Source organism: Equus przewalskii, chromosome 14, assembly GCF_037783145.1.
Source record: "Equus przewalskii isolate Varuska chromosome 14, EquPr2, whole genome shotgun sequence".
Taxonomy (NCBI): Eukaryota; Metazoa; Chordata; class Mammalia; order Perissodactyla; family Equidae; genus Equus; species Equus przewalskii.
Window position 1 is genome coordinate 54286374 of NC_091844.1, and position 27702 is coordinate 54314075.

Here is a 27702-nt window from a genome sequence, read left to right on the forward strand (position 1 = left end):
TAAAATATGAAACCACAAGTTTATATTGATATACATTTAAAAATGAATAAGTGGAAAGTTTGAGGAGGAACAGGCAATTTACATAGTTTCAAAGTACCTACCTACAAATGCTTATTAATTACAAAAGGAGAGAAAATAGTGATTTGACTGTGGAGAAAATAAGTGATCAAAGTTAACATCAGTTCAGGACAAATTGAAATCACGTGCCACTGACAGGATGCAATGAGAAGAGCACATTGCTTCTGTGATATTCCTGCCAAAGGTGCGTGACCTGAATTTAATCATGAAAATATATCAGACAAATGCAAATCGAGAGATATTCTACAAAATCTTCATGCGTCAAGGTCCTGAAAGTCAAGGAAAGTTGAGGACTTTTCTAAACTGAAGGAGACCAGAGAGAATTGATAACTAGCTTCAATGCTTGATCCTGATCTGGATCCTTTCGCTATGAAGAACACTGTTGGAACAATTTGTGAATCTTGAACGGAGTCTGCCCATTGGATGGTGGCAATGTCACGTCACAGTGTGCAGTGTTATAACGTAACCATGTTAATATCCTGAGTTTGACGGTTATATGGTACAAGGGCAGTTAGAGCCCTGCTCCTCAAACTCTAACGTGCATACAGATCACCTGAGGATCGTCTTAAAATGCCAATTCTGATCCAAGGGGTCTGGGTGGGGCGTGAGATTCTGCCAGTCTAGCTACCTCCCCAGTGAGGCCCATGCTGCTGGCCTGGGGAACCACACTCGAAGTAGAAAGGGCCTAAGGAACCCGTGGTGAACATTTATTGTTTGCCTTCTAAACACCCATCCTCCCCCTCTTTTGAGTCTAGGCTCTGGTTTTCATTTGGGAACAATCCCCTCCCCATTTTCTGTGCGCCTGTTTTGAGTCAGATGGTCCTCAATGCTTGGGCATGAAGCGTAGGATGAAGCCCTGCTCCATCCCATATCCTGGCCACTGTGAAAGGTTCAAGGCTGGTCCTGAGACCCAACCAGGGCCAGCAAGATGCAACTGTAAGAGGCCTGGCTGAGCTGATACCACGTCCGTAAACCTCTTCATCTTCTGGAGCCTTCTGGGCTTCCAAGCTTACAGAGAGGCTCAAGCTTTGCCTTCTCCCCTCTAACTCCTAAAGCCCTTGAAGGCCTTTCTGACCCCGACATGACTCCACCACCTAGTAGCCTGTGACCTTACTTAGCAAACTGAACTTGTCTGTGCCTTGGTTTCCTCATCTATAAAATGGGATACCACCCACCTCAAAGGGTTGTTCTGAGAATTGAAAGACGTTGTGCACATAAATAAAGTGTTTTACATTGTACCTGGCACAGAGTAAATGCTCAATAAATTTTTAAGTGTTCAGTTGGGCTCTTGGAGCCCATGACGCCATGCAAAAATAAGGGGTGGCATCCTGCTGGTATGTTTTAGATCAGTTTCTCTATTGAGAATGGCTTAACACAGAGTTTGGAGACCCTAGAAGGCAAGGTCAAATATTCCGCTAGCTATTATGTTATTGTTCCCTATCAATTCCCACACAGCCCAGCTACTCCCTTCATATCTAATCTGCTCCTGTCCTGCATCGAGTTGCCTATATAAATACTTATCAAAAGGAAATAAATTAGCAACATTGTAGGTGTCCCCAGGTATGGTTTTCACACTCCCAGTAATCGCAAGCTCTGGCCAGTGAGCAGCGATACCTTCCGACTGTCTTTATTCTACTGCCATCCTGTGGCCGGCCTGTGCCACTGTAGCCCTGTGGGCCGAGTGTGGCTGAGCGTCTGTGTTCTCACCGTCCTCCCAGAAAGGGCTCCTTGGGAGGAAGGAAGGGAGTGCAGTTGAAGGGTCTTCTCGAGTGCCCCATGAGTGGGCAGGAGTCTGGGCGTGAGTCACCAGTCTTGACTTGATTTCTGTTTGATGAACCTTAAGGTCACATAGTACAAGACCACGAAGCCACTACTGATGCCAATGAGGATTAAGTAGATGGTGTAGAGTGGGTACGAGTCCAGGGCCATGGTGCTGAGGATCTGGGGACACAGACATCAATGAGCTCATTAAGAAGATGTTCAGATGGATACCCTCTATTTAGAGTCCAAGGCCTTGGCCACTTACTATGTCTGCTGGGATGGGGATGGTAAGGTTGCCGACCACCAGGGGATAAGTTTGCCCTTTAAACTGAATCTTCATCAGCCCTTCAAAACACCATCGGAGGAAGGACACTTTGGAAATCCACGTGGGCACTGAAGACAGTGAGAGTCATGTTATTTACATGGGCTAACCACCTGCTCCCTGCGAACTGTGCCTGGAGAGAGGGCCGCGGTGGCTCTGACCCAGGGCAAGCAAGTCCCCTGAGGGAGTAAGGAGGGGAGAGAGAGGACAAGATGGCAAAAGGGCAGAGTGGCAGCTTGGCACACAAACTGGGGTTGCCACACACTGATCCATAACAACTCCAGAGAGTAACTAACTAGGTGTCCTCGCATTTGCTCAGCTTCAAAGACTGACAGGCTGTGGACGCTCAGCAGCTCCAAACCAGAGATCTTTGGGTCTGTGCCCTGATCCTATGGAGCAGCACGGTGTGGGGACGAGGAGGAAGCAATGAAGCCTGCCCAGCTTGGTCAGGAAAGACTTGGAAGAAGAGAGGAGCCGTGCAAGGTAAGGCATGGGGTTCCTATGGAGAAGAACCGACACAGGCCCCAGTGTGAGGGCGTGGATTGTGTCAGGGGCTTGAAGAGCTGGGAGGAGGCAGCAGGGAATGAACAGCCCCAGGCAGGCCCAAACAAAGCGGTGACATGGATTTGCACTTTAGAAAGCTCCCTCTATGTGGGTGAGGGCTCAGGATTACAGAGACCAGACTATTGCAGTGGCCCATGATCAGATGATAAGGCCTGGGCTGGGAGATAAGGCAAAGGGACATTTCAGAAAGACTTAGGAGGCAGACTTGACCTGGCTCACTGGTGATGTGGAGGGTGAGGGAGAGTCAAGGGTGGCTGACATCCCGGTGTCAGCTGGGGGATATGAGAAGTTACCATCCACACCCTTGTATGGAGTTGTACTTTTGGCACACGGGACAGCTGGCCAGGGCACCTGCTCCCAGAAAGACCAGCCTTAAGTTGGACCTAAATGATGAGTTCTCGTCTCCAGACAAAAGCTGGCTAAGCCAGCCTCAGAAGGCCTCAGAAAACCTGACCACGGGAGGGGAGCAGCCCTCACCTGTCCACAGGTTGTCTAAGCTGATCATGAAGCCACCAGTGAGGTAGAAGGAGTTATAGAGGGCGTTGCCCAAGAAGGAGGACATGTGGAAGGTGGGGAGCAGGGCAGCAGCAGCCAGGGCCATGGTCCTGCAGCAGAAGACCACCAGCCACAAGAGCAGGAAGTGCAGCAGGAAGGGCTCGGGAGACGGGCGTAGGTTGGCCAGCCAGTAGGTGGGCATCCCATAGATGACGACGTAGGCGCAGTGCTCCGGAAGCTCCCCCAGGATCTGCAACGAACAACCCTTGGAAGGATGTGGAGCCAACCCCTTCATTCGCCACTGTTCCTTCAATGTCTAAAGATAGCAACCCCCAACAGCTCCAACCTTCCCTCCCGGGGACGATCAGGCTGCAGCAGGAGGGCTGGTGGGTGTGGGCAGGTGGGACCCTCCAGCAAGAGCTGACTGCTGGCTTCCCCCTGCAGGTGCCGTGTGCTCCCTCTGGGCCAGTTCAAAGCAGTTTCCCCCAGGAAGGCAGTGTGGCCCAGTGAAAACGACAGCAAGGTATTGCTCTCCTAAGACCTGGTTTCATGTCCCCACCCTGCCTGACCAGACTTAGTAGCTGTGTGGCCTTGAGACATCCTCATGACCTCTCTGAGCTTTGGCTTCCTCAAAACGAGGACAGTAACATCTGCCTGACCTGCTTCCTAGGGATGTGGCGAGACTGGAGAGGTGAAGTATGCCGGGTGTTTCCTGCCTCTTCTTTTTTACGTTTCTGCTGACCAGAAAAGTGTCGTTCCTGCTCCACGGGCCTGGCCTTCAGGTAAATGTTTAAAAAATATCAAAGCTCTGAAACTCCCCTAGGAAATGGCACCTGCAACCACAGATGATGCACGGCCCCACAGTTCAGCAAAATGCTTCCTGGTAATTTCTGTACAATGTGGAGCAGTTTCGTCTACCCCTACCCAACCTGGTGCAGCCACTCACGCTTGGCCCTGACCCATCAGTCACCTTGGCAAAGAAATATGGCCCAGCAGTGTACAGCCCGTCTTCTAGTTCATAGTAAAGCATTGCCCTCTCCGAGTGACCTAAAAAGGGGAGAAAGGGACGTTGAAAAAGCGAAATTAATTTACAGTGTTTCTGTTTTTGAGTCTTCATAGTGCCTAAATGTCTTATGTTTTTAAAAAAACAGGCAGAGTTTTAGATCCTAATTTAGATGTTTGTAATTCTGTGGTTTGTGCATTGCTGTCAAGTAGAAATCCTGATAGGATGGGAACGCTTAGGAGTCCTTGGTGATTTGCTTTCATTTGCACACTAATATTAATGGGCAAACTTTAAAAACAATTATTGCATTTTGTTTCACCATTGTGGTGAAATTATTCAGCAAACTTGTTTTCTCCAGGAGCTCAGAGGAACAAATGTTGGCCTTGGACCAGCTCAGAGGGTGGCTGATGCCATGTTCTCCGGCTGCTCCAGGTGTGGGTCTCAAAGATCAGGCGACACTCACATTTGGCAATGACGTCCAGGATCACGTTGAAAGGGATGAGCGCTCCGATCATGAACAAGAGGGCCGCCCTGTCCGTGAAGGAGAGCCTGTCGGACCCATGTCCGTAATAGAGGAAGCCAATGATCAGGGACATCAAGCAGGCCTCGGCTGCGTGGATGAGGAGGGTTGGCAGGTCTCGGAAGTCGTTGGAAATCTGACGACTTAAAAGACAGAAGAGAGAGGTGCCAAGGGAACAACATACATCAGTCCTGTGACCTTGGCAATGTCATTTAATCTCTATAAACCTCATTTTTCTCATCTGTAAGATGGGGATAGCAATATCCACCCCACAGAGTTACTGTGAGGATCAGATGAGATCATGGATGAGAGCATCTGTCTCACAGTAGGTACTCAATAAATGATTGTTACTTTCATCAGAAGTTATCCTGAAGAAATAACCAATCAAGTGCATAAGGATGTATGTTCAAGGATGTTTGCTGTAGAGTTACTTGTAATAGCAGAAGTCTGAAATAATCTGACTATCACTATGGTTTGGCGGGTAAATGAATTATGGCTAGATAGGAACGCGGAGGAAGAACTAACCAGATGACAGGCGCTCTATAGGTGCTATTCTAAGTGAAAAAAGCTGGTTACAGAACAATATGCAGAATATGATCCCATTTATGTATGGAAAGATCTAGAAAGACTCTCACCAAACACTTGGGTCTGGTTTTCTCTGAGGGCTGGTGTGACTTCTCTTTCCACCTGAAGTTCTCCTGTATTGTCCGAATTTTTCATAATGATTCTAGGTGATTTCTATGATCATCTGGCCAGTAAGGCTATTTTGATTTTGTTTAAAGAACAGAAGTAACAGGAATGCTCTGTGTCACACAGAGGGCTGGTGCTGGTCTCGGTGATGCTGGTTTTTTCAAAGGATTCTACTTCTTTCAAATTCACTTTGGATACAAAGGGCTTAATTTGATACAACAAAGACTTTGGCAGGGGTGGGGTGGGGGCAGTGAGATGAAACGGCAGACAATTACCGGATCAGCGTGGTAAACTGCTGCACCGAGCCAGGCGGCTTAGCGGAGTCCCGAAGGTGGTCGGTGTCCCTCACGGGGGCCGCGCTGTTGGGAGGCAGAGCGTGTCATGGGCGTGTGAGGACGGCCACCTTCTGCAGGGTGCTCTCCATCCAGGACCAGCCCAGCTCGCCTTACCTCTCTGCACAAGTGCCCACTTCTGGTTCCCCCTCCTCCACTCTCCATAGAAAGTCATCAAAGTCACGCACTTTTTCTCTAAACAAGGCGGCAAGTGACCAAGCCTTCTCCCTGGTGGCTACTTCCTGCTCTCTGCTTCTCCTGTCGATGCTGGTCAGGTCCACTGTAAGCAGAGGATGTGGGGCCAAGGGTGACTCCGACTTTACGTCTGCTCACAGGTGAGGAGCTCGTGCAAGCCCATCTCACAACACTGCTCAGCCCCCGGGGGCTCTGGGACATGCTCCCACCCTCTGAGAGTGGACCATGGAGTGATGGTCAAAGCAGAGAGAGGCAGAGAGAGGCTCAGGGCTGGCCTCCATCCTGCCGGGCCTGGCCACATCTACAGAAAGCCTGCCTCAAGGGAAGGGCTGGTGGATCAGGAAGAGGGCAACAGAAGAGGCCTGTGGGCACTGGCCCTTGTCCCAACACTGAAGCTCATGGGGACATCCCCAGGACAGAGCAGGTGGCATTGGACCTTTGGAGCCAAAGGCCACAGCACATTTATGCCCTGGATCCAACTCCAGCCGTCCAAAAATCACGCAAGGAGCACTTGGCCTGCCCATGGGGAAGAGGTGGGCGGGCCAGGGGGAGGCTGAGCAGCCTGGGCTCCTGGCAGTGCTAATTCTCACTGTAAATTCAAAGTTTGGCTCCCCAAGCAGCCTGCCCAAAAGGGGAAAATGTTTTGCTTGGAGGGTGCCTTGTCTGGCCAACTGCCCTCACTGACCGGGGGGAAGGAGCCAGCACGACCAGCCTCCATGTTACCCCGTGGGAAGCACCTGGCAGCCCCAGCCACTGCCCTCCTCTCACAGACCCCTGCAATGCCAGAAAGGCACACCAGGCCTGTCACAGCCAGGGCTTTCCTAAGTCCAGCCTTTCTCCAGGGCCTGGGGGGGCTCCCCTCCCTCCATTCCCCCCTGAGTGGGGGTTACCTCTTGACCTCTCTGCCTCTCCCCTCCTCCTATTTTCAGGCCACATCTCAAGGCAGGATAATGTCTAGGAGGGGTCTTGTAAACTGTAGTGTTTCACACCAGTGTGAAGGGCTGTAGCTCAGAACACGAGATTCACTGGCACCTCCAGGCCCTGCACCCCAGATTGGTGGGAGTCACCTGCCCCAGGGCTTGTAGGCAGGAGCCCCCCAGCAGAAAAAGAATAACAATATATAACAAAAAGGTTTTTCAGATCTGTTAGGGACTTCTGGTACTTCCTCTCTGGAGTTACTGCATGATTGCTCCAAGTGGCCAGGTTGGCAGGTGCCCTCTGCCCCCTTATCTGGGGATGACTGGCCTGAGGATGACACACTGGCAAGAAGCCAGGCTGTCACCTGAGCGCAGGGAGGGAGGGTGACCTCTGTGTGAGTTCACAAGTCTGAGGGCACAGGGTGAGGGAGAGAGTGGCCTATCCTCCACGGGGGGAGCTGGAAGGTGGCTTGGACGCTGGGAGGAGGGTGTGGGCAGCAGGGCCAGGAGTCAGGGCAGGGGCTGGGCATGTTACTGTGGAAGGTGTTTCGTCCTTTTATTCTTTAGTTCTTTGAGTTTAGCTCTCCAGCTCCTCCGTCTTCTCATCTGTAAGGATGGAGATGACCTTGGCCTGGCAGGGCTGTGAGGGTCAAAGGGAGACCCTCTAGAGCTTGGCGCTTTGGGGGCCAGTATCTGTCCCAAGGAGGTAGTCCCTCTCGTCATGTTGATTGATGAGGCCCTAGCTATGCTGGCCTGGGAGGAAAGCTGGGGCCCCAGGTGACCTACGGGACAAGCCACGGCTGCTGCTTCCCCTGGCCCTGGTACGGCCGTGTGGCCTGTCCAGCAACCACGTCATTCCCCAGCATTCAGGATCCAGGCCCTTGATTTCAGGGTGGGTACCTGGAAAGGCAACTCTCCCCACAGGAATGGAGGAAGTGGCTCACAATTTCCCTGAGGGCCACAAGCTGAGGGCTCAGGACTCCAAGCTGAAAAGCAGCTCTGGCGCTGACAGGGCACCTTTCATATCTGGAGATTCATTGGCCAAGACTACCAAAATGCCCTGAGCCGGCCCATGCTCTGGGCCCCTCCACCACCCACTGCCTTGGAGCTCCCTACCTCTGGGGGGCACCAGGGCACAGCTCTAAGATTTCCTGGTGACCTCCTGACCTCAAATATCCTAAGTTTCCTTACAGAGCCTGAGTAAAGACCACAAATCTAGAAATTGATCCAAACCCCTTGGATTCTATCCCCTCGGGTCTTTGGATCTCTCGTAAATTTCTTATCTATCATGCACACAAGGGTCACTGTGTCAGAAGCTAATTGTTTCAGGCCCTCATTTCTAGCATTTGATGCTTGGCAAACTGACCCACGTTCTGCACCCCACTCTACCCACCCCCTTCCTTGGTCCTGCTCTCTTGAAGCCTCTAAGAGTTTCTCTCCTGAATCTTTTCACCAGGCTCAGCAGGGTCTGGGATGTGGGGGAGCCCTGGGCACCAGGCTGCTGGCCTGGCTGGCTCACCGTAGAAGTCAGCGGGGTTGCTGTAGCGAGGACAGGGGTGGCCAACTTCCGTGAAATACTGGACCATGTGCTGGGCTGCCCCCAAGTAGATGGTGGTGCCAGATGTCATCAGAAGGACCAAATCAAACAGTCTGAAGATGTCCGACCGAGGCTGGTGGAGGGAGATGAGCACCAGCCTGTTGCCTTTGGCCAGTCTGGACAGGGTTTTCACCAGGTTGTGGGCAGTGAAGCTGTCGAGCCCAGAGGTGGGTTCATCTAGAATGAGGATTCCTTCCCAGGACAGAGGAGCCTGGTAAGTCGGCAGGACTCTGGCTGGACCGGGCCAAGCCAGGGGGGTGACACAAGCCCCTCATGCCCTCACCTGGGTTCCACAGAAGCTGCACCCCAATGCTGACTCTCCGCCGCTCACCCCCCGACACCCCCCGCACGTACTTGTTGCCCACGCGTGTGTCGGCACACTGCCGCAGCCGCAGCTCAGCGATCACATCCTCCACCTGGGGACGAGAGGAGCCTTAGCTCAGGGCCTTGGCCAGGGCCAGACAGATTTTGTCCCAAAAGTACAAAAAAACGCCTGCTGCTCCAGATGGGTTTAAAGGTCCGGCCTTCATTTCTCTGATGCAAGGTTTGCTCCCTCATGCTTGCACATACTGAGCAGCGCCCACGTGCAGGGCATCGCACCCTGTGCAGGTAATGCGGTCAGGTCCTGGGGACAAGACAATTGGGCTCCCTGCCCACATGGGGGACCAGAAAACAAGTAAACAAATACTCATCACACATGTTGTCCTGTGCCATGAAGGGACCGGCTAGGGCTGAGATGGCTTACAGAGGGCTGTGGGGTTCTGAGGGGGGGCTACAGGGCGGGGTTGAGCATATGGTGGGCTTTTGTGGGTGGACAGCTGGTGAGCTGGGTTACTCAAACTCCACCTGTGGCCGGGCACTGAGACAGGGAGGGAGAGACGGGAGGGGAAGGATGTCATGGTTTCTTGGGGTCACCAGGGTCAAGTAGTTACCCTTTTGTCACGTTGGGCCTGGGAGAAGGTTGTGGGCAGGCGCAGCTGGGCAACAAAAGCCAGGGTCTCGCGGACGGTCAGATTCGGGAGCAGCTGGTCGTGCTGGCGCACGTGAGCCACACTCTTCCTCACCAGCTGAGGTGTGCTGGGCTGCCCGTTGATCCAGACTTGGCCTGACTTAATCTTGCCGCCATGGCCTCGCCCGGTGATTACGTCCAGCAAAGAGGCTCTCCCACAGCCTGTGAAGCCACCAGAGACATCCCTGAAAGCAGAGCTTCCGCGGGGCCCAGCCTGGAAGCCACTGCTGCCCGCACACTCTCCAGCCCCTCTGGACTGCTCTGTCCTTGCAGCAGCGACCAGCCCCTAGGGAAAGTGGCACAGCTCTCAGACGCGGATGGCGCAGCCCCAGCACCTGAAGCTCCAGCCTTTCACCTGCAGTCAACTTGAGCGCTCTTGGGGGGCTGGAGACATTGATGTTGGGGGTTCAGGCCAGGTCAATCAGTGGCTCCATGACAGGGGAAAGCTGGAGTCGTGGCTGCCACAGCCCTGCCTGTGCCTAGAATGTTTGGCCCCTCCGTGGAGCAAGGCTGGCATTAATGGCACCGCGAAGCTTAACTATTTTTGGTTGGCAAACACGCCAGCAATGTTTCATCATTCAACGTCGTCGTTTGGCTCAGAAGCTGGCTTTGTGGGTGGCCTAATTTGGAGAATTAATAGGGTGTCTTTTAAAAATGCAAAACTGGAAACTATTTTCAGAAATAAGGGAGAAAAAAATAGAGAAGTAATGGATGTGGAAATGATTGTAAAACTACAGCCTAGTGTACACATGTGTTCTGAGTTTCTCTGCATCCTCTACACTCTCTTATTTTTATCAGTGCTGCTTTTTACTTTCTCTAAAAAAAAAGATCCATGGCTCACAAATTAACACCATCCACTCCTGAGTGACCTGGCGATTGCTATGGATTTGGGGAAGTAAGCGTTGGATTGGATCAGGTTTACAAAAGCTTTGAGACTCTTTGACAACCATTGAAGCTGCGAATGCAAATAGGTCTCAGGCCCTGAGAACACCTTCTTGCAAATGAGCTCTCTCCAATCCCCGAGGTGGGGTTTCGCTTTCCTTACTGTAAATCCCTTTTGGAGAGCAAATTTTCCCAGTCGTTTCCAAACAAGGAAAGTGTCAATACACAAATATAACACCTCCTCCTTGCACACGGCATGCGTCTCCTGCAGGCAGCCCCATGCCCCCAGTGCAAGAACCAAAATAAGGAAGGCTCCCCAGTGGTCCTTCTGCTTACAGACTAGTGGCTCTCAGGGTGGACAGGCACCTGCACGCTGCCTCCTGGGTGCACCTCATTCGAGGTCCCTGAGAACTTAGGTGGAGCAAAACAGCCAGGAGAGAAACCAGAGGGGAGGGCTCTGGCCCTGCTCCCTGCTCAGCCTCCGACGTGGAGCCAGGTTCTGGGAGCACAGGAGAGTTTGCCAACGTGCCAAATCCTGGTGGGATTCCCAGTCAGGGAGGGGGAAGGCCGTATTTCCTAAACAAAACTTTGTGAGAGGTGGCCTTTCCAGCGGAAGCTGCCTGGTGTGAGTGGGGAGACCCTCCACAAACCAGGAGAAAACACTCGCAGGCACTCAAGACCCTTACAAAATGGCGGGAATCTCCAAATCAGTAAATTGGTTCCTTGGAAAACACTTTTGGCCGTGCTGATTCTACAGAAGAAGCTAAAAGGCCTGGGGCTGTTTTAGTTTATTTTTTAAAAATTATGACCAACATTCTCTCTTTTTTTTTCTTTTTGGTGAGTGGAGTAAAAGTCACAGGAAGTATTACTGATAAACCTTTTAATAATTTCAGCCAAGCAAACCTGAAGCTAAACAACACCAAACCTAGAGTCAAAAGGGCAAAGGCCTGGAGACTGCTCCATGTAATTCCTGCTTAGCCTCTCTGAACGTCACCTTCCTCCATCACAGGTCAGGGATGCTAACAGCTACAGGGTTGTATGCCACGCGGACTAACCGTGATGGGTCCAAGGCTTTGTGGGAGCACCTGGTAAGGGCCCACGTGTCCCTCAGACTCTCAGTTCACAAAGAGAAAGCAGATACAACAAGGTGGCTTTCCACAAACGAAAATAAAATTGACCTAGGAAGTACCTCCTTTTTTCCTGTTTAGGTTGGAATTGCAGAAGCGGGGCCAGAAGTGGGTGTAACTTGACTTGTGGGCGACGTTTCAGTTACAAAGTGCATTTACATACGTGATCTCCTTTGATCTTTGGTTAGACAATAAACAGAACTTCCCTATTAGAAGACTGTAAAAATTGGAGCAGATATTTAAAAAGTTGAGCAATCTGTCCTTCTGGAAATGATTAATGAAAAGGTATAAAGTGCTCTCTCTAATGCTATGCAAGGGAGAAACGCCTTGATCTGAGAAGCAGGAGACCCAAGTTCTTGTTCTAGCTCCACACTAAATATATGTCCTTAGGTGAAACTCTCAACTTCTCTAGATTTCAATCTCCTCATATGTCAAAGTAAGGAGTGAGTGTGTGTGTGTGTGTGTGTGTGTGTGTGTGTAGGGGCAGGAGGACATCTAGAAATATTGAGGATCAAATAATTTAAAAACCCTCCTCTAAATATGCTTCCAAACTGGTAAGGAGAAGAGCAAGGCAGAATATAATGAAGAATGAACTGTGTTCCCCAGGCCCCCTTTCAGCTCTGGTGTTCTATAGGTTTAAGTTTAGCCTGTGACACAAGGAGGCACTCCGAGAATCTGGAGCTGTGCCAAAGGTTGGAAGTTGTGCTTAGACTTGGAGGGGCCATCTGAGAAGTGGCAGTGGCCTGACCATAGCGGGGAATCTGATGTGGGGGGACAATGAATGAGTGCTCCTTGTGGTGGAGGAGACACCGGAGAAGAGCACTCAATTCTGAAGCTGCCTGATGATCTTGCCTTGTCTAAATGCAGGCGTTAACTAGGGACAGAATCTCTGGCTGTAGCTTCAAGAGGCAACCCCATGATTCCTAACAGCCACTCCCTGAGAGCTAGTAAATGGAGGAGCTAAGATTCCAACACAGCTCTGTCTGACCTGGAACCTGAGCTCTCAACCCCTCTGCTATACTATTCTACTATTCAGCCAAGAGACCTGTAAGAAGCATCCCTTTGTCCGAGGGACCATTCTGTAACCCAGGAGAGAGAGAACCCACTACCCCACTATTTGCCCTTGGTGGTACCTGAGCTCCCTATGATGGCCAGCATCTGCCCACTCCTCACTTTGAAGTTCAGGTTCTGGATGCCCAGCTCACAAGAGTCCTCGTGAGATATCCAAGGTATCTTGAACTGAGCCAGCTGCTCATACCAAGGCACCTGGGAGGCCATGTCCACCTGTGGGGAGATATTAGACTGTTCCTCAGTTCTGTGATATTAATGGCTCAGAGGGCTTCAGCAACTTCTGTTCAGCTCCGTACAGGAGACATCCTCCTGCTGTGCACAACAGGCCTGAGAGCCACCCTTCTCAAGGTTCTATCAAACATGGAGGTGGACCCCACCATGTTGAGAACCTGCCGTTTCCAAGCCTGAAGATAAGACATGGAAAGCACATGCAATAGCAGAAAAAAAATAAAAATATGACATGAAGCAAAACAATGTTTTCGCTTAATAATAACAATAATTTACTAATAATTTATCGAATGTGCAAGGCATTGTGTAAATCTCTTTATATCCCTTATCTCATTCAACCCCCATTGCAAACCTATAACATACATACTATTATAATCCTTGTTTTACAGATGAGGCTCAGAGCAGTTAAATAACTTGCTCAAGATCACACAGCTAGTAAGTGGTAGAGCAGAGAAAGGTTAGGGTGCAGCTCATTAGCTTGTCCTAACTCACAGCCATAGGAAGCCAGACATGGGCCTCTGACATTCACCATCCCAGGCCCCGCTAGGTTCCCTCTGGGCCACGTGGGGTCTGCCCCTGGGAGGTGTAGGAAACGGGGGTCTTTCAATCTGACCAGGGGATTCCTGAGAACCCCTGAGAGGCCAGTGGTCCTTGTACTCTGGATGTTTTCCTAGCTCTAGGAAAAGCACATTTCATGAAAAAAACAAAACCATAAAAACTGATGAAATCTGAAAAAAGTCTGTAGTTTAGTTAATAGTATCATGCCATTGTTAATTTCTTAGTTTGGAAAATTTTACCATGGGTAGGCAAGATGTTAACATGAAGGGAAGCTGGACAAAGGATAGATGGGAATTTTGTACCATTTTTGCAACTTTTTAAAAGTCTAAAACTATTTCAAAATATAAAGTTAAAAGAAAGTTTTAGAGATTTTTTTTCCCACAGGTTCACACAGTTTATTTTATGTTTTAATAAAGATCTCGTTCTCTTTTTATGCCTCTCAACCTCCAGCCTGCAGTTGAAGTTCTCTGGAGCCAGGAGCTGTACTGGAGGGAAGCCCCAAAGCTTGCACCCAACTCGTGAGGCCTCCGTGTGGTCTGGACACTTTCCTTGCAGTAGAGGGTCCCTTCCACTTGGGGAATTGTTCGGCTTTCCCTGCCCACTCCTCCCACCTTGTGCTCAGGTATGCCCTTACCTGGTAGCTGAGGTCTCGGACCTCCAAGGTGTTGGACTGGCCGCTGTAGGTGAAGTACAGGCTGTTGTCACTTTCAGAGGAGAACAAGCTGTCCTGGAGGCCCTGCTGGGAGACACGACAGCGAGGGGTACATGGGAGCTCACTCTTCTTTAAACGGATTTGTCTGAAATATTTCCAAATGTTTTCCAATTGAGAGAGTGAGCCTGAGTAGAACTCCGGAGTTCTGCTCCCACCTTGACCCCCAGCTGCCAGTGCCTCCAAGGCAGGAGCCAGAGGTGGAGGTGGAGGAGGTAAGAGGGTTTGTGCCCTCAGAGATGCAGCACGAAGCTCCTGGGGAGAGCCAGAGTAGCTCAGAAAGCTGCTGGACGCAGCCCTGCGGCCCTGACCCTCACTCACCACCTCCCCCATCAGCACACACACCGCCTAGTTTTTCCATCTAATTTTGTTAAACTATCAGAAATTCTATCAATTGCTGAGAGACTCATTTGGGCTAACGTGCATCCTGCTTGTTTGTTTTTAAAGAGCAAATATCTGCAGGAGGGATATTAGCCCATTGGTATAAGCGATGAGTTAGCTCAGACATTGCTTTTGTGAACAAGCACCCAGCCAAAAGCGCCCCAGGTTAGATTGTGGGGTGGAGGGGTTGCTGAGGAAGGAAGGTCGGACATTTTGGAGTCTGGAGCAATATGTGAAGGTAACCTCAAGCCCAGGTAGGTTCCACTTTTCAGGCAGGAGCTCTGAGAAGGTGGAAGGTGCTGGGACCCAGGGGAAAGAGGTGTCAGAATGGGGAAGACAGATAAAAGGAAGGAGAGAGGCGCATGCTCTCGGCTCCTTGGCTCCCCCGGACCCCCTCACCCTGGGCTAAGCAGGCAGGTGCAGGCCAGCCTGGGACCTCAATTGCCATCAAGGCATGGTGCCTTCCAGAGGCTGCACAGACAGCTTGATTTTCAGAAGAAGAGAATTCTTGACTGGGTTGGGGACAGCCTCCATTCCATTTTGAAATATTTTCCTTGGCTCCCAGAAAGGATTTGTTAGACTCTTCCTGAGGTTTTGACAAACTCTCTGTATTTTTCAAATACTTAAATATCTATTCGGCTGACATCTTAATCAGTACGACTGTCAGAACATCACTTGAATTTCTGACAGGTGACACCCAAAAAAGCAAAAGCAGGTTTATTTGTAGGTAACCAGCTCGGCTCCTGCTGGGCTACACTGTAATTTCTCCTTGTATTAACTTCGGATCAAATTCCTGAATCAGAAGCCTAGAGTAGAAGGAGACTCAGGGAGCACAGAGCCCGAGCTCCTTGTTCTAAGATGAGGAGCTCGTGCCCTGGAGAAGTAGTAGTGTGCTGAGGACTCCTGCCTGGGGAGCACACAGGGCTTGTTCCTGACTGAGGGGAGAGCCCAGGGCTTTACTCGAATGTTCAGAGCAGACCTCACACAGGTCTCCTGAGGCCTGGGCCCTCTCATCCTCCTCTGGCCACGCTCCCGCCCATGGACTGAGGGTTCTGTTGGCCAAGAGCACTTGCCATTCCAGGCACCCAGGACCCCAGAATTTCCTGTGCAAATGGCCACAAGCCCACTGCCAGGGCCTACGTGAACCTTGTCCCAGGCCCATTATCCTGAGTAATGACAGTACTGCCTGACTGGGCACCCCAGGCTAGAGGGGCATTTGTCTGTGGAGGGTGTGGATGGAATGTGGGTGGGCAGGGTGGAGTGACCACGTAGGGGTGTATGAGGTCACATGTGGAGCTGGGGGTGGGCAGAGAAGGGGGACAGGCTGTGGCTTGGGCTGGAAGCTGGCTCCCTCATGCTGCCGCATTCTAGTGCCATCCTGGAATTTCTAAATTTACACCCAGCCTTCTAGGTTGTGAGGAAGGTATGTCAAGGTAAAAGGATAAAAACTATTTTATTTAACAGTTCGACTGATAACTTTAAAATATCTAGACATATGATATGTAGCCTTCATCCCTTCCTTTCAGGAGCCATAAATGTTAGGGGCAGACTGTCACTTGGTATCTTGAGTTAATGGGATTGAAGAAAAAGAAACTGGAAACGCAGGCATTTCTGCACACATTCCTGGATGTCAGGTTTGGGCAATTCTTTCCCCCTAAACTGTGGTGGCTGAATTGTCAGACTTTCTAGGCAGAAAGTGTCCCCAAAGCCTCCACTGACTTATATCTTATTCAGGCTGTAAGCATTGCAGTCATGGCTCGTAGGAGTCATTTCTCGTCAGGGATTGGCCCTGTGGGATATTCCCAGAGCAGAGCTGGTCATTTGCAGAGGCTGCAGAGTTGACTAGGAACAGTGGGTTCCTCGGGCCTGGCTGAAGTCAGGTCCTAGCAACTCAAGACCAGTCCAGGTGGCCTGTGGCCTTCCGTGTGGGGTGTGGAGTCCTCAGTCACTCTTGTCTTTCTCTCTCTCCTCCTCTCCACAGCAGGAAAGGACAGAAAGGAGGGGTGGGATGAGGCAGGGTGGAGGGTAGGATGCTGCCTCCTTTCTACCTTCCAACTTAACCTCCGGCTTCAAATCCCGCCCACACCTCGATTTCAGTCAAAGGCCATTTCTCAAGCAAACACTTCTAATGTAAAATGAGGACAGAAACCCTGTACCCCAACCTCCTGACCTCTGGCTGTCGTCTGTGCCTTCCAGCTCTCTCTGGGATCTTACCACTGTCTGCTGCAGCCATATTACGAGCATAAATTCTGACGTTCCCACAAAAGTCACTTGCCATCCTGTCTCATCAGTTTACTGCCACTGGAGACTCTGAGCTTGACAGCCAGATGGACAAAGGAGACACCGCAGAGTTCCTGGTATGAGTGTGCACATTTCTGTGGTAGAGTCTCATTTGGAAAAAGCCACATCAGCCCAAGTCACAAGCAAGCACATCATTTCCCTTCAGGAGTGCGCCTCAGGACGAGAAGTGACAGCAGAGGCCCCCACCAACTCCTGACCCCTGAATCCACTGCCCTCAGCCCTCTCATGCCCCTAAAATGGAGTCCTGCTGCCTCGTTCTCACTCTGCTCGTGGTCCTGGTGGTACATTAGGACAGAAAGCTCCTGAGGGAGGAAAGAGAGGGTGGATTTGCCCCCATCCACCAGGATTCAGACAACTCCCCGCCACTTACGGAAGCATCCTGGGAATCCCGCAGCCCTCTCTTCTCGGGGGCCTGCCCCGCCATGGGGCCAGCTGTGTCTGTGCCCCGCCATGGGGCCAGCTGTGTCTGTGCCCCGCCATGGGGCCAGCTGTGTCTGTGCCCCTTTGTTGCAGTTCCTTTGGACATTAGCTGCTGCCCGTCAGTGCCAATATTTTCTGTTTCCCGGAGCTGGCCAACCTCTGGCCCTCGTTCACTGGGGCCACTGTCTGTCTCCCAGAATCCTCTCTGGCACACCCTCCTGCAAACGCAGGCTGTGTGTTCTGTCCCTGTCCAGGTAATACGCATGTTCCGGCTAAAGGTACATCAGATAATGGCATCTGCGGCCAAACCCCAGCCCTGCTGCTGGAACGGCCTGAGGAGGAGCAGGTGGGGCAGTCTGCTTCTAGCTTCCCGGCGGGCTTCCCCAGGGAAAGTCAGGCACCCAAGCGTTTGCCTGTCTTTGCTGCCTGGTGGCCATGAGTGAACTCTCATTTCTGACTCCCACGGGGTCCTTGGGACGCCCAGCACACGGAGGCTCCCGGCGCTCCTCAGAGGAGGTTCCTGCAGCTGCTTCAAAGCCTGGACACAGCCTGGGCGTTCTGCACGCCTCCTACAGCGTCAGGTAAGGCTGCAGCCTCTCCTGCCTGCGGGAGCCTTGAGCTGTGGTCAGGGACAGGCCTGGCCCCAGGTGGGTGGGCCTCTCACCCCCTCTGCTGGCTGTCCTCACGAATGGGGGCATGCACGGAGGCTATGGGATCCCTCTTTAGTGGATGGAGGTGGAGAGTGGAGAGGGGAAGGGCTGCCAGTGGGAAATGAGGAGCAACGGTGAAGGGCCCCTCCCCCTGCCCACAGCAGGACGAGGAAACTGTGACAAGGGTGGCAGCTGTGCTCTGCCCCATCCCCCTTCCCAGTGTGTTCCCCTCATGTACCGCCTGCCCTAGGTGGATGGAGAGGGCTTGGGGAATGGGGGTGCCTGCAACACAAGGTGTAATGAAACCTGGATTCAGGAATGAATAGTCAATGGGTCAACGGAAGGAATTAAGCATGTCTTTTTCTTTTCTTTTCTTTTCTTTTTGGTGAGGAAGATTGGCCCTGAGCTAACATCTTTTGCCAATCTTCTTTTTTTTCTCTCTCTCCCCAGAGCCCCAGCACATAGTTCTATATCCTAGTTGTAGGTCATTCTAGTTCTTCTATGTGGGACGCTGCCACAACATGGCTTGATAAGCTGTGTGTATGTCCCTGTCCAGGATGCAAACCAGCGAACCCCGGGCTGCAGAAACAGAGCGTGGGAACTTAACTACTTGGCCACGGGTCTGGCCCCAGCAGTGTCTTTTTTGTCATCTCCTAGGCAGCCAAAGAGAGCTGGCATTCAGAGAAGCCACAAGGCAGGGGCTTTACATAGATGATCTTCTTCCATCACTACCCGCCGGCTCTGCAGAGGAGGACACTGAGGCTACAACGCACTCAGGAACCTGTCCTGAGACAACTGGGGTGGAGCAGAGCTGGGATCAGTGCTGGGGGACAAGGGTCTCTCCTTCCAGGACCCACACTGCCTTTCCCCTTGCGGGGTTTCCTTTAAAGCTGTCGCGTTGGGCCCTGGTGGGACATTGCATCTCGCAGGCAGCGGTGGAACAAGCAGGTCCTCAAAGATGTCTCCTTGTACGTGGAGAGTGGGCAGCTCATGTGCATCCTGGGGAGCTCAGGTAAGCTTGGGAAGGAGTGCTCGAAGTTCTCAGTCAGAATTCAGAAAAGGCTTTGCCTTGATTTGAATGCCACGTTGAGGAAACGTGTTTAAGTGCAGCAAGAAGGCCACAAGTTGGAAATTAGAATGAAATCTAACGACATGAATGTGAATGGAACCTGGTACTAATGTGATATCTTTAGAAAGATCCTTGAAAAAGAATAAAGGCCTGTCTAACACGTAAGTTAATTCATATTCCAAATTACGGAAAGCGCCCAGCACAGTGCCTGGCATTATAGGGGTGCTCAGCAAACACCATTCTCCTAGTCTGGACCCTGCCCAGAGACAAGAAAAGGAATAAAACAAGTACAAAGATGCCCATTCAGCCCCCACATTCATTGGTCCTTTTTTATTATGATACTATGATGCATTTCAAACATACAGGTAAGAATAGAGAATAACATAAAGAATGTTTATGTATCTGACTTTATCAAACCTTAACATTATACCATATTTGCTTCAGATCCTTTTTAAATTTTTTTAAGGAATTAAATATTACAGATCCCACTGAGGCTATCTACGTGCCTATTCCCCCCCTCATCCTTCTCCTCCTCTTCCTCGGGATAACTACACTTGAAACTGAAATCAGTGTCTGTCTTTGTGTCCCTGCATCAGCCAGTCATTGACCTGGGAGAGTGTAGCCTCTGAAGAGGCAGCTCCACGTGTCTGAGGGCAATGCGCCGTGAGGGTCACAGCTGTGAATCCTCAGCAGTGGGGGATGAGGCCGTTGGCCCTGAGAGGGGATGTGCATGGCACACCACAGTGTCTACTACGCTAGGTTATCCTGCACATCTTCAGGCTGAAAGATTTTGACAAATTGGCTTCACAGGAGCCTCTTGATTGAGTTCTTGCTCACAAATTGTTGACACTTACTGCCACCCTCCACTTGCATTATTCTTTTTTTTTTAAATTAGTGTTTCTTTTTTATGTATATTTTTTTCTGCTTTATCTCCCCAACCCCCCCCGTACACAGTTGTATATCTTAGTTGCAGGTCCTTCTAGTTGTGGGATGTGGGACGCTGCCTCAACGTGGCCTGATGGGTGGTGCCATATCCGCGCCCAGGATCCGAACCCTGGGCCGCAGCAGCGGAGTGCACGAACTTAACCACTCAGCCACGGAGCCGGCCCCATGCATTATTCTTTTTAATAGAGATGGGTAATATAAGTCTGTGATGAAAGTTAAGCACAGGCAACCTCTTTTGACCTGGGGAGTTAAATCCAAAATCATTCCTCTACTACAATGGGTGGTACAACTGGATGGCAACAGCAGTCTTCTTAAGATTAAATGAAAAGGAATGCACTGACTAAAATGGTTACACTTTCCTGCAATTTCCTGTCAGTTCCTATTTCCAATTTTTAACTGTTTCTAACTATATGTGTGTACTATAACATTTAGGGTCATTCTAACTTTCCTTTTGATAATTATATTTCTTTAAAAAGAAAAAAAAGCTGAGTTATTCCTATAATAATTTGTCACTTGTTGGCCCTCCTTGTGTAGGATTAAAAAAAGTGGCATGTAGCACACAACAAGGAATTGAACCCACCTTCTCAGATGTGTGCTCCCCTGGCCAATGTCGGGCTTCGCGCAAGTCTCAGCAGGACAGTGGGTTGGGGTTCTTGATCTGGGGGCTCATGGCTGGTTTCTTATGATACCTAACCGTGGTTTGAGGACAGCCTCCATCCTTTTACACTGAACATGACTTCACAGTAGTTTGCAAGTTTCACAAGAGCAGGAACTTTGCATTTGTTTGGTTTGGTTTTTCTCTTGCTGTATCCTCAACAACTAGAACGTGGCCAGCCACACGGTAAGTGCTTAACAAATATTTGTTGAATCAATGAGTGAAAAAAAAAATGAATTCTATGAATTACTCTTAGCGTTTCATAAAATTACATGACTTCATTGGTGTCTTATCTAAAGCAGCACTGTTTATCAAACCTTTATTAGTGAGACAAAAGATGACTTGGGTGTTCAAATTCTCTCGAGCATGCTCTATTGCAAGTCTGCCTAGGGGCATCCAGCACCCCAGGGGAAGATGACTTTGTTTGACTCATTATTTGCTCTCAATTAGGACGTGGACTCTGAACTGCATGCTCCCTTGCAGGAGACTATTTAGGTACAAACGATTCCTCTCCTTTTAGGAAAGGTAACCCCAAATGTCATGGTTTCATTGCCCTCTAGGGCATTAACGTTTTTTTTATTATTATTACTGTGGTAAAATACACATAACATAAAATTTACCATTGTAACCATTTTTTTTTTTTAAAGATTGGCACCTGAGCTAACATCTGTTGCCAAGCTTCTTTGTTTTCTTTCTTCTTCTTCTTCTCCCCAAAGTCCCCCCAGTACATAGCTGTATATTCTAGTTGTAGGTCCTTCTAGTTCTGCTACATGTGATGCTGCCTCAGTATGGCTTGATGAGCAGTGCTAGGTCTGCGCCCAGGATCCGAATTGGTGACACTCTGGGCCACTGAACAGGAGCGCGTGAACTTAACCACTTGGCCATGGGGCTGGCCCCCCACTGTAACCATTTTTAAGTGTACAGTTTAATGGTATTAAACACATTCACATTGTTGTGCAACCATCACTACCATCCATCTCTATAACTCTTTTCATCTTGTAAAACTGAAACCTTATACCTATTAAACAACAACTGCTCATTCTCTGCCCCCGTCAGCCCTTGGCTAATACCATTACACTTTCTGTCTATGATTCTGACAAGTCTAACTACCTCATTAAGTGGAATCATACAGTATTTGTCTTTTTGTGACTGGCTTGTTTCACTTACCATAATGTTCTCAAGGTTCATCCATATTGTAGCACACTGCAGAATTTCCTTCCTTTTTAAGGCTGAATAATATTCCATTGTGTATATATATATATATATATAGCATATTTTGCTTATCCATTCATCTATTCATGAACACCTGGGTTGCTTCCACATTTTAGTTATTGTGAATAATGCTGCTTTGAACAAGGGTGGACAAGTATCTCTTCGAGATCCTGTTTTCAATTCTTTGGTGTATATATCCAGAAGTGAAATTGCTGGATCATATGGTAATTCTATTTTTAATTTTTTGAGGAACCGCCATACTGTTTTCCACAGTGGCTGCACCATTTTATATTCCCACTGACAGTGCACAGGGCTCCAATTTGTCCACATCCTCACCAACACTTGGTAGTTTTGCTTTTTTGATAGTAGCCATCCTAACGGGTGTGAGGTGGTATCCCACTGTAGTTTTGATTTGCATTTCCCTAATGATTAGTGATGTTGAACATCTCTTCATGTGCTTATTGATCATTCATATATCTTCTTTGGAGAAATATCCATTCAAGTCCTTTGCTCAATCTTGAATCATGTTGTTTGTTTTTTCATTGTTGAATTTTAGCAGTTCTCTAAATTTTCTGGATATTAATCCTTTATCAGGTATGGATTTATGAATATTTCCTGTCATTCTGCGGGTTGCCTTTTTACTCTGAGGATAGTGTCTTTAGATACACATAGTTTTTATGAAGTCCAATTTGTCTATTTTTCTTTTGTTACATGCACCTTTGGTGTTATGCCCTAGGGTATTAACCATTTTTGTGTCTAACTTTGCTACTTATTCGAACCTTCTATTCTCCACTGACTATGCATTTCAGTTTCTCATACCCTTTTCTTGAATGAGTTTTCTCGTCCTGCTGGTTCCTTCGTTAATGAGTTAATAAATATTTAACACATGTTCAAAAAAAGATTGTATTAGTTATCTATTTCTATGTAAAACAATATCCTAAAACTAAGTGGCTTAAAACAAGAAGAATCATTTGTTACGTCTTAGGGTTTCTAGGAGTCAGAAATTTGGCAGTGACTTGGTTGGGCGGTTCTGCTTGGGCTCTCTCATGGGTTGTAGCCGGAAGTCAGCTGTGATCGCAGTCAAGTCCAAGGCTTGAGCAGGGCTTGGAGAACCTACTTCCAAGATGGCTCCCTCACATGCTGCCTGGCAAGTTGGTGCTCACCGTTGAGAATGTGTGATATGAGAAGAGCAGAAGGCCCAGGAGAGAACCCTGAGGGTCACCCACGGGAGGCTGAGAACGAGCAGCCAGACCGGCAGGATTAAGCCAAGAGGATGAAGTGGCATCAAAGCCAAGGGAGAGAGAGAGAGATTCACAGAGAAGGACAAGCAACAGTACCACGTGCTGCTGAGAGGTCAAACAACAAGCGGCAGGTGCCTGCAGGATTTGGCAAAACGGAAGCAGTCTTGATGACCTTAAGGAGGCCAGCTTTGATGTAGTGGTGGGACTAGAATCCAGCCTTCAGGCTATTTGGAGGTTCTGTCAGAGTTGAGTCTGGATCCCAGAAACGTTAGGCCAGAGAGGGTTCTAGTTAGAAGAACCAGATACAAGGCTGGGTATCGTGACTGGGAAATGTCAGGGCACATTTTGAAAGACAACCCCAGCGAAGTCACATTTCGTTTCTTCACACTCACTCTCCTCGCTTCCCCACGCTGACCTCTGCCTGAACACGTCTGGGCTAATTCTGAGCTTTGTCAGTCATGGATTATACCAGCAGACAACTGCTACAGGAGCTGGAGGTACTCATCTTTGTGCCTCTCATAGCAACAAGGAGTTTCTTTAAAATATTTGAACAAAAGATCTTCTTTTGCACAAGTTATCACATCCTCAGCTTTGCTATCTTTCTGGACAGTTCAGAACCTCCTGCCTGTTTCCTCTGCTATTAATTCTAACTTTGCAGCCTTGGATAGGAAAGGCCTGGCAACGCCTGTTCCTGTCTCCATTAACTCTCTGGGCCCATGTCAGCTTGCGTCCAATGTGACGGGTGGGGCCAGCTGGTGTCTTATCCTAAAGGCATCGCCTAACCTCTAACCCCAGAAAAAGCAAGCCAGGGAAACATCAACCTCCAGTCACAGCAGCACCAGTTAGCTCACAACTCCTCCGTGGGAAAGTTCCTAGGGACGAGCAGCTGGGTTATGTCCAAGACTCTCAGTGCAGGCTGAGGCCAACTTGGTTTTACCAAAGGACTCGCTAAGCTAGCGCTTCTCATACTCTAATATGCACGGGAATTACCCAGGGATCTTGTTAAAAAGCAGAATCGGATCCAGCAGGTGTGGGCGGGGCCTGAGAGTCTGCATTTCTACCAAGTGCTCAGGTGATGCTGATGCTGCTGGTCCTCAGACCATCCCTGAGAAACAAGGCTCCAGGCAGTGTCCCCTACTTTCAGGAACCACCACACGATCCCAGGGGACCAAAAAAAGAAATTCAGATGTCCTAGATCCAAACGTTTCCAAGAACCCTGGTTTTCCTTTTATTATGATCCTATATTTTGTTTTTCAACCCCAAACAGCTCTAAAAGCAAATAAACAGGCAGACAAAGCCCCTCCAGTCCTGACCGGGATGAGAGAAATGGCTTGTCCCTCTCCCTCTAAGGGGACACGCTAGAAAGACTCCACGCCATGAGAGTTTGACCCATGAGGCTACAGAGAGAACAAGTCAGGGCTGGACCGAGGCCCACCGAGGGTCTCGGATGTTCCTGCAGTGCCTCACGGAGGGACTCATCCAGGGCCTTCTCTTCTTGCGCCCCAGGCTCAGGGAAAACCACGCTGCTGGATGCCATGTCCGGGAGGCTGCGGCGCCAGGGGACCTTCCTCGGGGAGGTGTGCGTGAACGGGCGCGCGCTGCGCAGGGACCAGTTCCAGGACTGCTTCTCCTACGTCCTGCAGGTGAGCGCATCCTCGGCCCCAGCCCGCGGTGGCCCGGGTCTCGGGCGACGCTGACACCTGCCTTTCCCGCAGAGCGACACTCTGCTGAGCAGCCTCACGGTACGCGAGACGCTGCGCTATACGGCGCTGCTGGCCATCCGAGGTGGATCCCGTGGCTTCTTCCGGAGGAAGGTGGGTATCACCTGTCCTCCCTGCGCTGGGCTCGTTCCTCCTCTTCCCTCCACTCGCCCATTCCTCCCCTTCACTCTTCACGCCTTTAAAGTACAGACCTGCTCTGTACAATATGGCAGCCACTGTGGCTTTGAGCTCTTGAAAGGTGACTAGTCCTAACTGAGATGTGCTGTGAGTGTAAAACACACACGGGATTTTAGAAACTTAAAAACGGAATCTGAGAAAACAGAATGTGAAATATCTTATTACTAATTATTAAAATATTGATTATAGGTTGAAATGATAATATTTTGGCTGCATCAGGTTTAAAAGTTGTATTATTAAAGTTAATTTCACTTGTTTCTTTTTACTTTCTAAAAGGTGGCTGCTAAAATATTTAACTTCTATATGTGGCTTGCATTATATTTCTCTTGAATGGCGCTGTTCTAGGAGCTCTGTGTTTGAATAGATAGGGTTATTTTCCCACTGTGCGTGGCCCTGCATCCCTGTTGAGCTTTTTCTCGACTTCCTTTGAGGCGTCTTGAATGTGTCTCATCCAGGGTTAAGTTAATGAAAGAAGGGAACTCTTGAACTGTCAACTTTTTCTAGGGTCCCGTCTGTTTATTTAAAGGTACTCAATTTGGAATTAGCTGCAAGAAAACCCACAGGGACTTTACCTGGAAACATTGCCTCGTCTCTGTCTGGACTGGGAACACACAGGCATTCAAGGACAGGTACATGTGCCCCTGGGAACACACACATGGTTCCCTGGGAAATGGGCTCTCAGGCCCGCCAGAGGAGACCAGCACAGGCTTTACCACCCTGAGGCCTCAGTGAGGTTCTTCTTGGGCATACAAATTATATCTTCAGTTCACACTCCGAGGCTGGCCTTTCTTTAATGCCAGTGAGGCTCCGAGGGAATCCTCCAGCTCGGCTGAGGATGCAGCAAGTTATCCCATTTTTATTAGGCACTGCCGAGCCTGTCACCAGGGATTTGCTCATCTTGTCCCTGGCACTGGATTTTCACACAGGACTTGGAGAGTGGAACTAGCTCTGAGCTGTGTCCTGAGTACCAGCAGGCTTGTTTGTTGTAACGCCTGGGTGAGCAAGGGGCATTCTTCTGTTTGAGAGTCCTAGATAATGCTGGAGTATAGTTTTCACTTCTGACGAGCCTTAGCAAGGGACCCGGCCCTCAAGAAGGGCCATTGGCCTCATAGGGCGATGCCCAGCCCTGCTTCCTCCCTGGAGGTTACCTGAGCCTGCTCAGAAGGCACTGCAAGGTTCTTCCTATTCTAACAGGTTATACTCTGGGCTCTCATATCTGGCTGGCATCAGTCAGGCCTTGTTCACACACAGTATCTCATTTCATTCTGGCATCAACCCTATGAGGGAGGCATTATCTCCTGACACCCAAGGAGATTAAGATCAGACGTCTGGGAATGGCAGAGCTGGGATGTGAACCCAGGCCCTCGAGCTCCGTCATGCCCCCCTGAGCCCCTGGGGTCTCCTGAGCCCCCACTTTAGTCTGAGAAGACGGAGATCAGAGTTCAGCCCACCATGAAAGTGAGGCACAGGCATGTTCACATGAGTTAGTGGCCCTGACAGTGAGTGACAGGGATGGGGGCATTATTTTTAATTACTTTTGATAACTGGATTGTATTTCTTTGATGCAAAACCACTCTGAGATTGGACCACATGGGACTCCAAGACTTATTTGGGTTACTTATGGGAAACCAGGTTTATGTCAAACCAAACTGGGTTTTTCTTTTACATATACAACATTTATTATAATAAAGTTTTGAAAACCAAACATTAAAAAAAATCTATATTGTAACTATGCCTTTGGGGGATTTTTCTGTTTGGGCTGGACTGACTGCAGCATCTGGAGTCAGGGGTCCAATGAAGTCTCCATTGTTTCCTGGTCAGTTTCCCTGGAGCAAATGTAAGCCATTTTTGTTGCTTTAGGGACTTTTTCGAACAATTCATATTAATTTTAACTGGACATATGTATTATATTGTGATTTAAACCAAACTGAATTTTATTGTAAAAGGCTTGCTTTCCCCAGGGTGTGGTGGGTGTGAAAGTGGCCCAAGCACTCCCAGGAAAGTGTGTTGCCTCTCCTCTGCCATCCTCAGCCCATGAATTGGAACAGCTGCCCAGCAGTGACCGGTCTTCGCGGACTTTGTGTTTCCTACAGGTGGAGGCAGTCATGGCAGAGCTGAGTCTGAGCCACGTGGCGGACCGACTGATTGGCAACTACAACTTTGGGGGAATTTCCAGTGGTGAGCGGCGCCGGGTCTCCATCGCAGCCCAGCTCCTCCAGGATCCCAGTAAGTAGGACCCAGAGCTGCTGCTAGCTGCTGCCTGGGCATCTTCCATGTGTCTGTACACATGCTTGGCTCTTTCTTCACAGTCTCCATTTGGAAAAGGGGTTTGTAGGGACTGAAGTCACTGAGGTTTTTCAAACTGGGTACCCAATTTCTTTGGAAATACTATGTAGTTCCTGATGCCATTCCATCATCCAAGTACAAAACAGCCCTTGGACTTGGAAACACTGCCTTTTTGTTTTAATGTTCAGTTAGGGTCTTCCATGAATATGGGGTCTGCCCTGTCCATCCACACTTCTTATTAGAGCAGTACCACTGTGTTTGCTATGGAAAGCCAATGAGTTTTGTATGACTAGAGGCATTTATGAAATGGCAGGAATTAAAGTAGAACTTTGAGTGATAAACACAAAACTGTATATATTAGAGGGAGGGACTATCAAGATGGGTAGCTTGTCGCCTACCACCCCTCCATGGTTTGGTCATTCTCCCCACCACCTGGGGAAACCTCACCCTTATACGTACCTGGAAGAGGACCTATTGTGTCTGGATACCTTCTTCACACCGGGGTAGACCAAGACTGCCTGCTCTTCAGATGGTGCTTGGTCACCAGAAGGCAAATAAGAGAGATGCTCTTAAGAGCTCTTGCCAC

At 49.5% G+C, this 27702-nt stretch overlaps 2 protein-coding genes across 3 annotated transcripts in view; one reads left to right on the top strand and one right to left on the bottom strand.

Annotated features, from left to right (window-relative positions):
- Nucleotides 1-17440, bottom strand: ABCG8 (ATP binding cassette subfamily G member 8). Of its 2 annotated transcripts, none has more exons than XM_008515201.2 (13): nt 17111-17440; nt 13984-14085; nt 12626-12776; nt 9407-9645; nt 8758-8890; nt 8397-8666; nt 5883-6045; nt 5709-5792; nt 4687-4886; nt 4191-4267; nt 3203-3470; nt 2105-2232; nt 1-2019 (listed from the first exon to the last, which is right to left on the bottom strand). In XM_008515201.2, exons 1-13 carry the CDS (start codon nt 17423-17425, stop codon nt 1882-1884), a joined length of 2268 nt encoding a protein of 755 aa, XP_008513423.2. In that variant the 5' UTR covers nt 17426-17440; the 3' UTR covers nt 1-1881. The 2 variants fall into 2 exon arrangements, with proteins under 2 accessions (XP_008513423.2, XP_070428858.1); XM_070572757.1 differs by having other exon boundaries at nt 13984-14088.
- ABCG5 (ATP binding cassette subfamily G member 5) overlaps nt 17389-27702 on the top strand; it is a 24876-nt gene continuing 14562 nt past the window's right edge. The window contains exons 1-5 of the mRNA XM_008515202.2: nt 17389-17741; nt 18701-18822; nt 24439-24575; nt 24648-24746; nt 26924-27056. Coding sequence (XP_008513424.1) covers nt 17596-17741; nt 18701-18822; nt 24439-24575; nt 24648-24746; nt 26924-27056 — 637 coding nt within the window. The 5' untranslated portion in view covers nt 17389-17595. The remainder of the gene's footprint in view (nt 17742-18700; nt 18823-24438; nt 24576-24647; nt 24747-26923; nt 27057-27702) is intronic.

Excerpts from the sequence above, each read along its gene's own strand:
- ABCG8 (XM_070572757.1), bottom strand. The coding sequence starts at position 17,425 with ATGCGTATTACCTGGACAGGGACAGAACACACAGCCTGCGTTTGCAGG. Across the intron at positions 8,667-8,757 it reads GCAGCTTCTGTGGAACCCAG|GAATCCTCATTCTAGATGAA; the intron begins GTGAGGGCATGA and ends TGTCCTGGGAAG. Across the intron at positions 2,020-2,104 it reads TCCCCATCCCAGCAGACATA|ATCCTCAGCACCATGGCCCT; the intron begins GTAAGTGGCCAA and ends CTGTGTCCCCAG.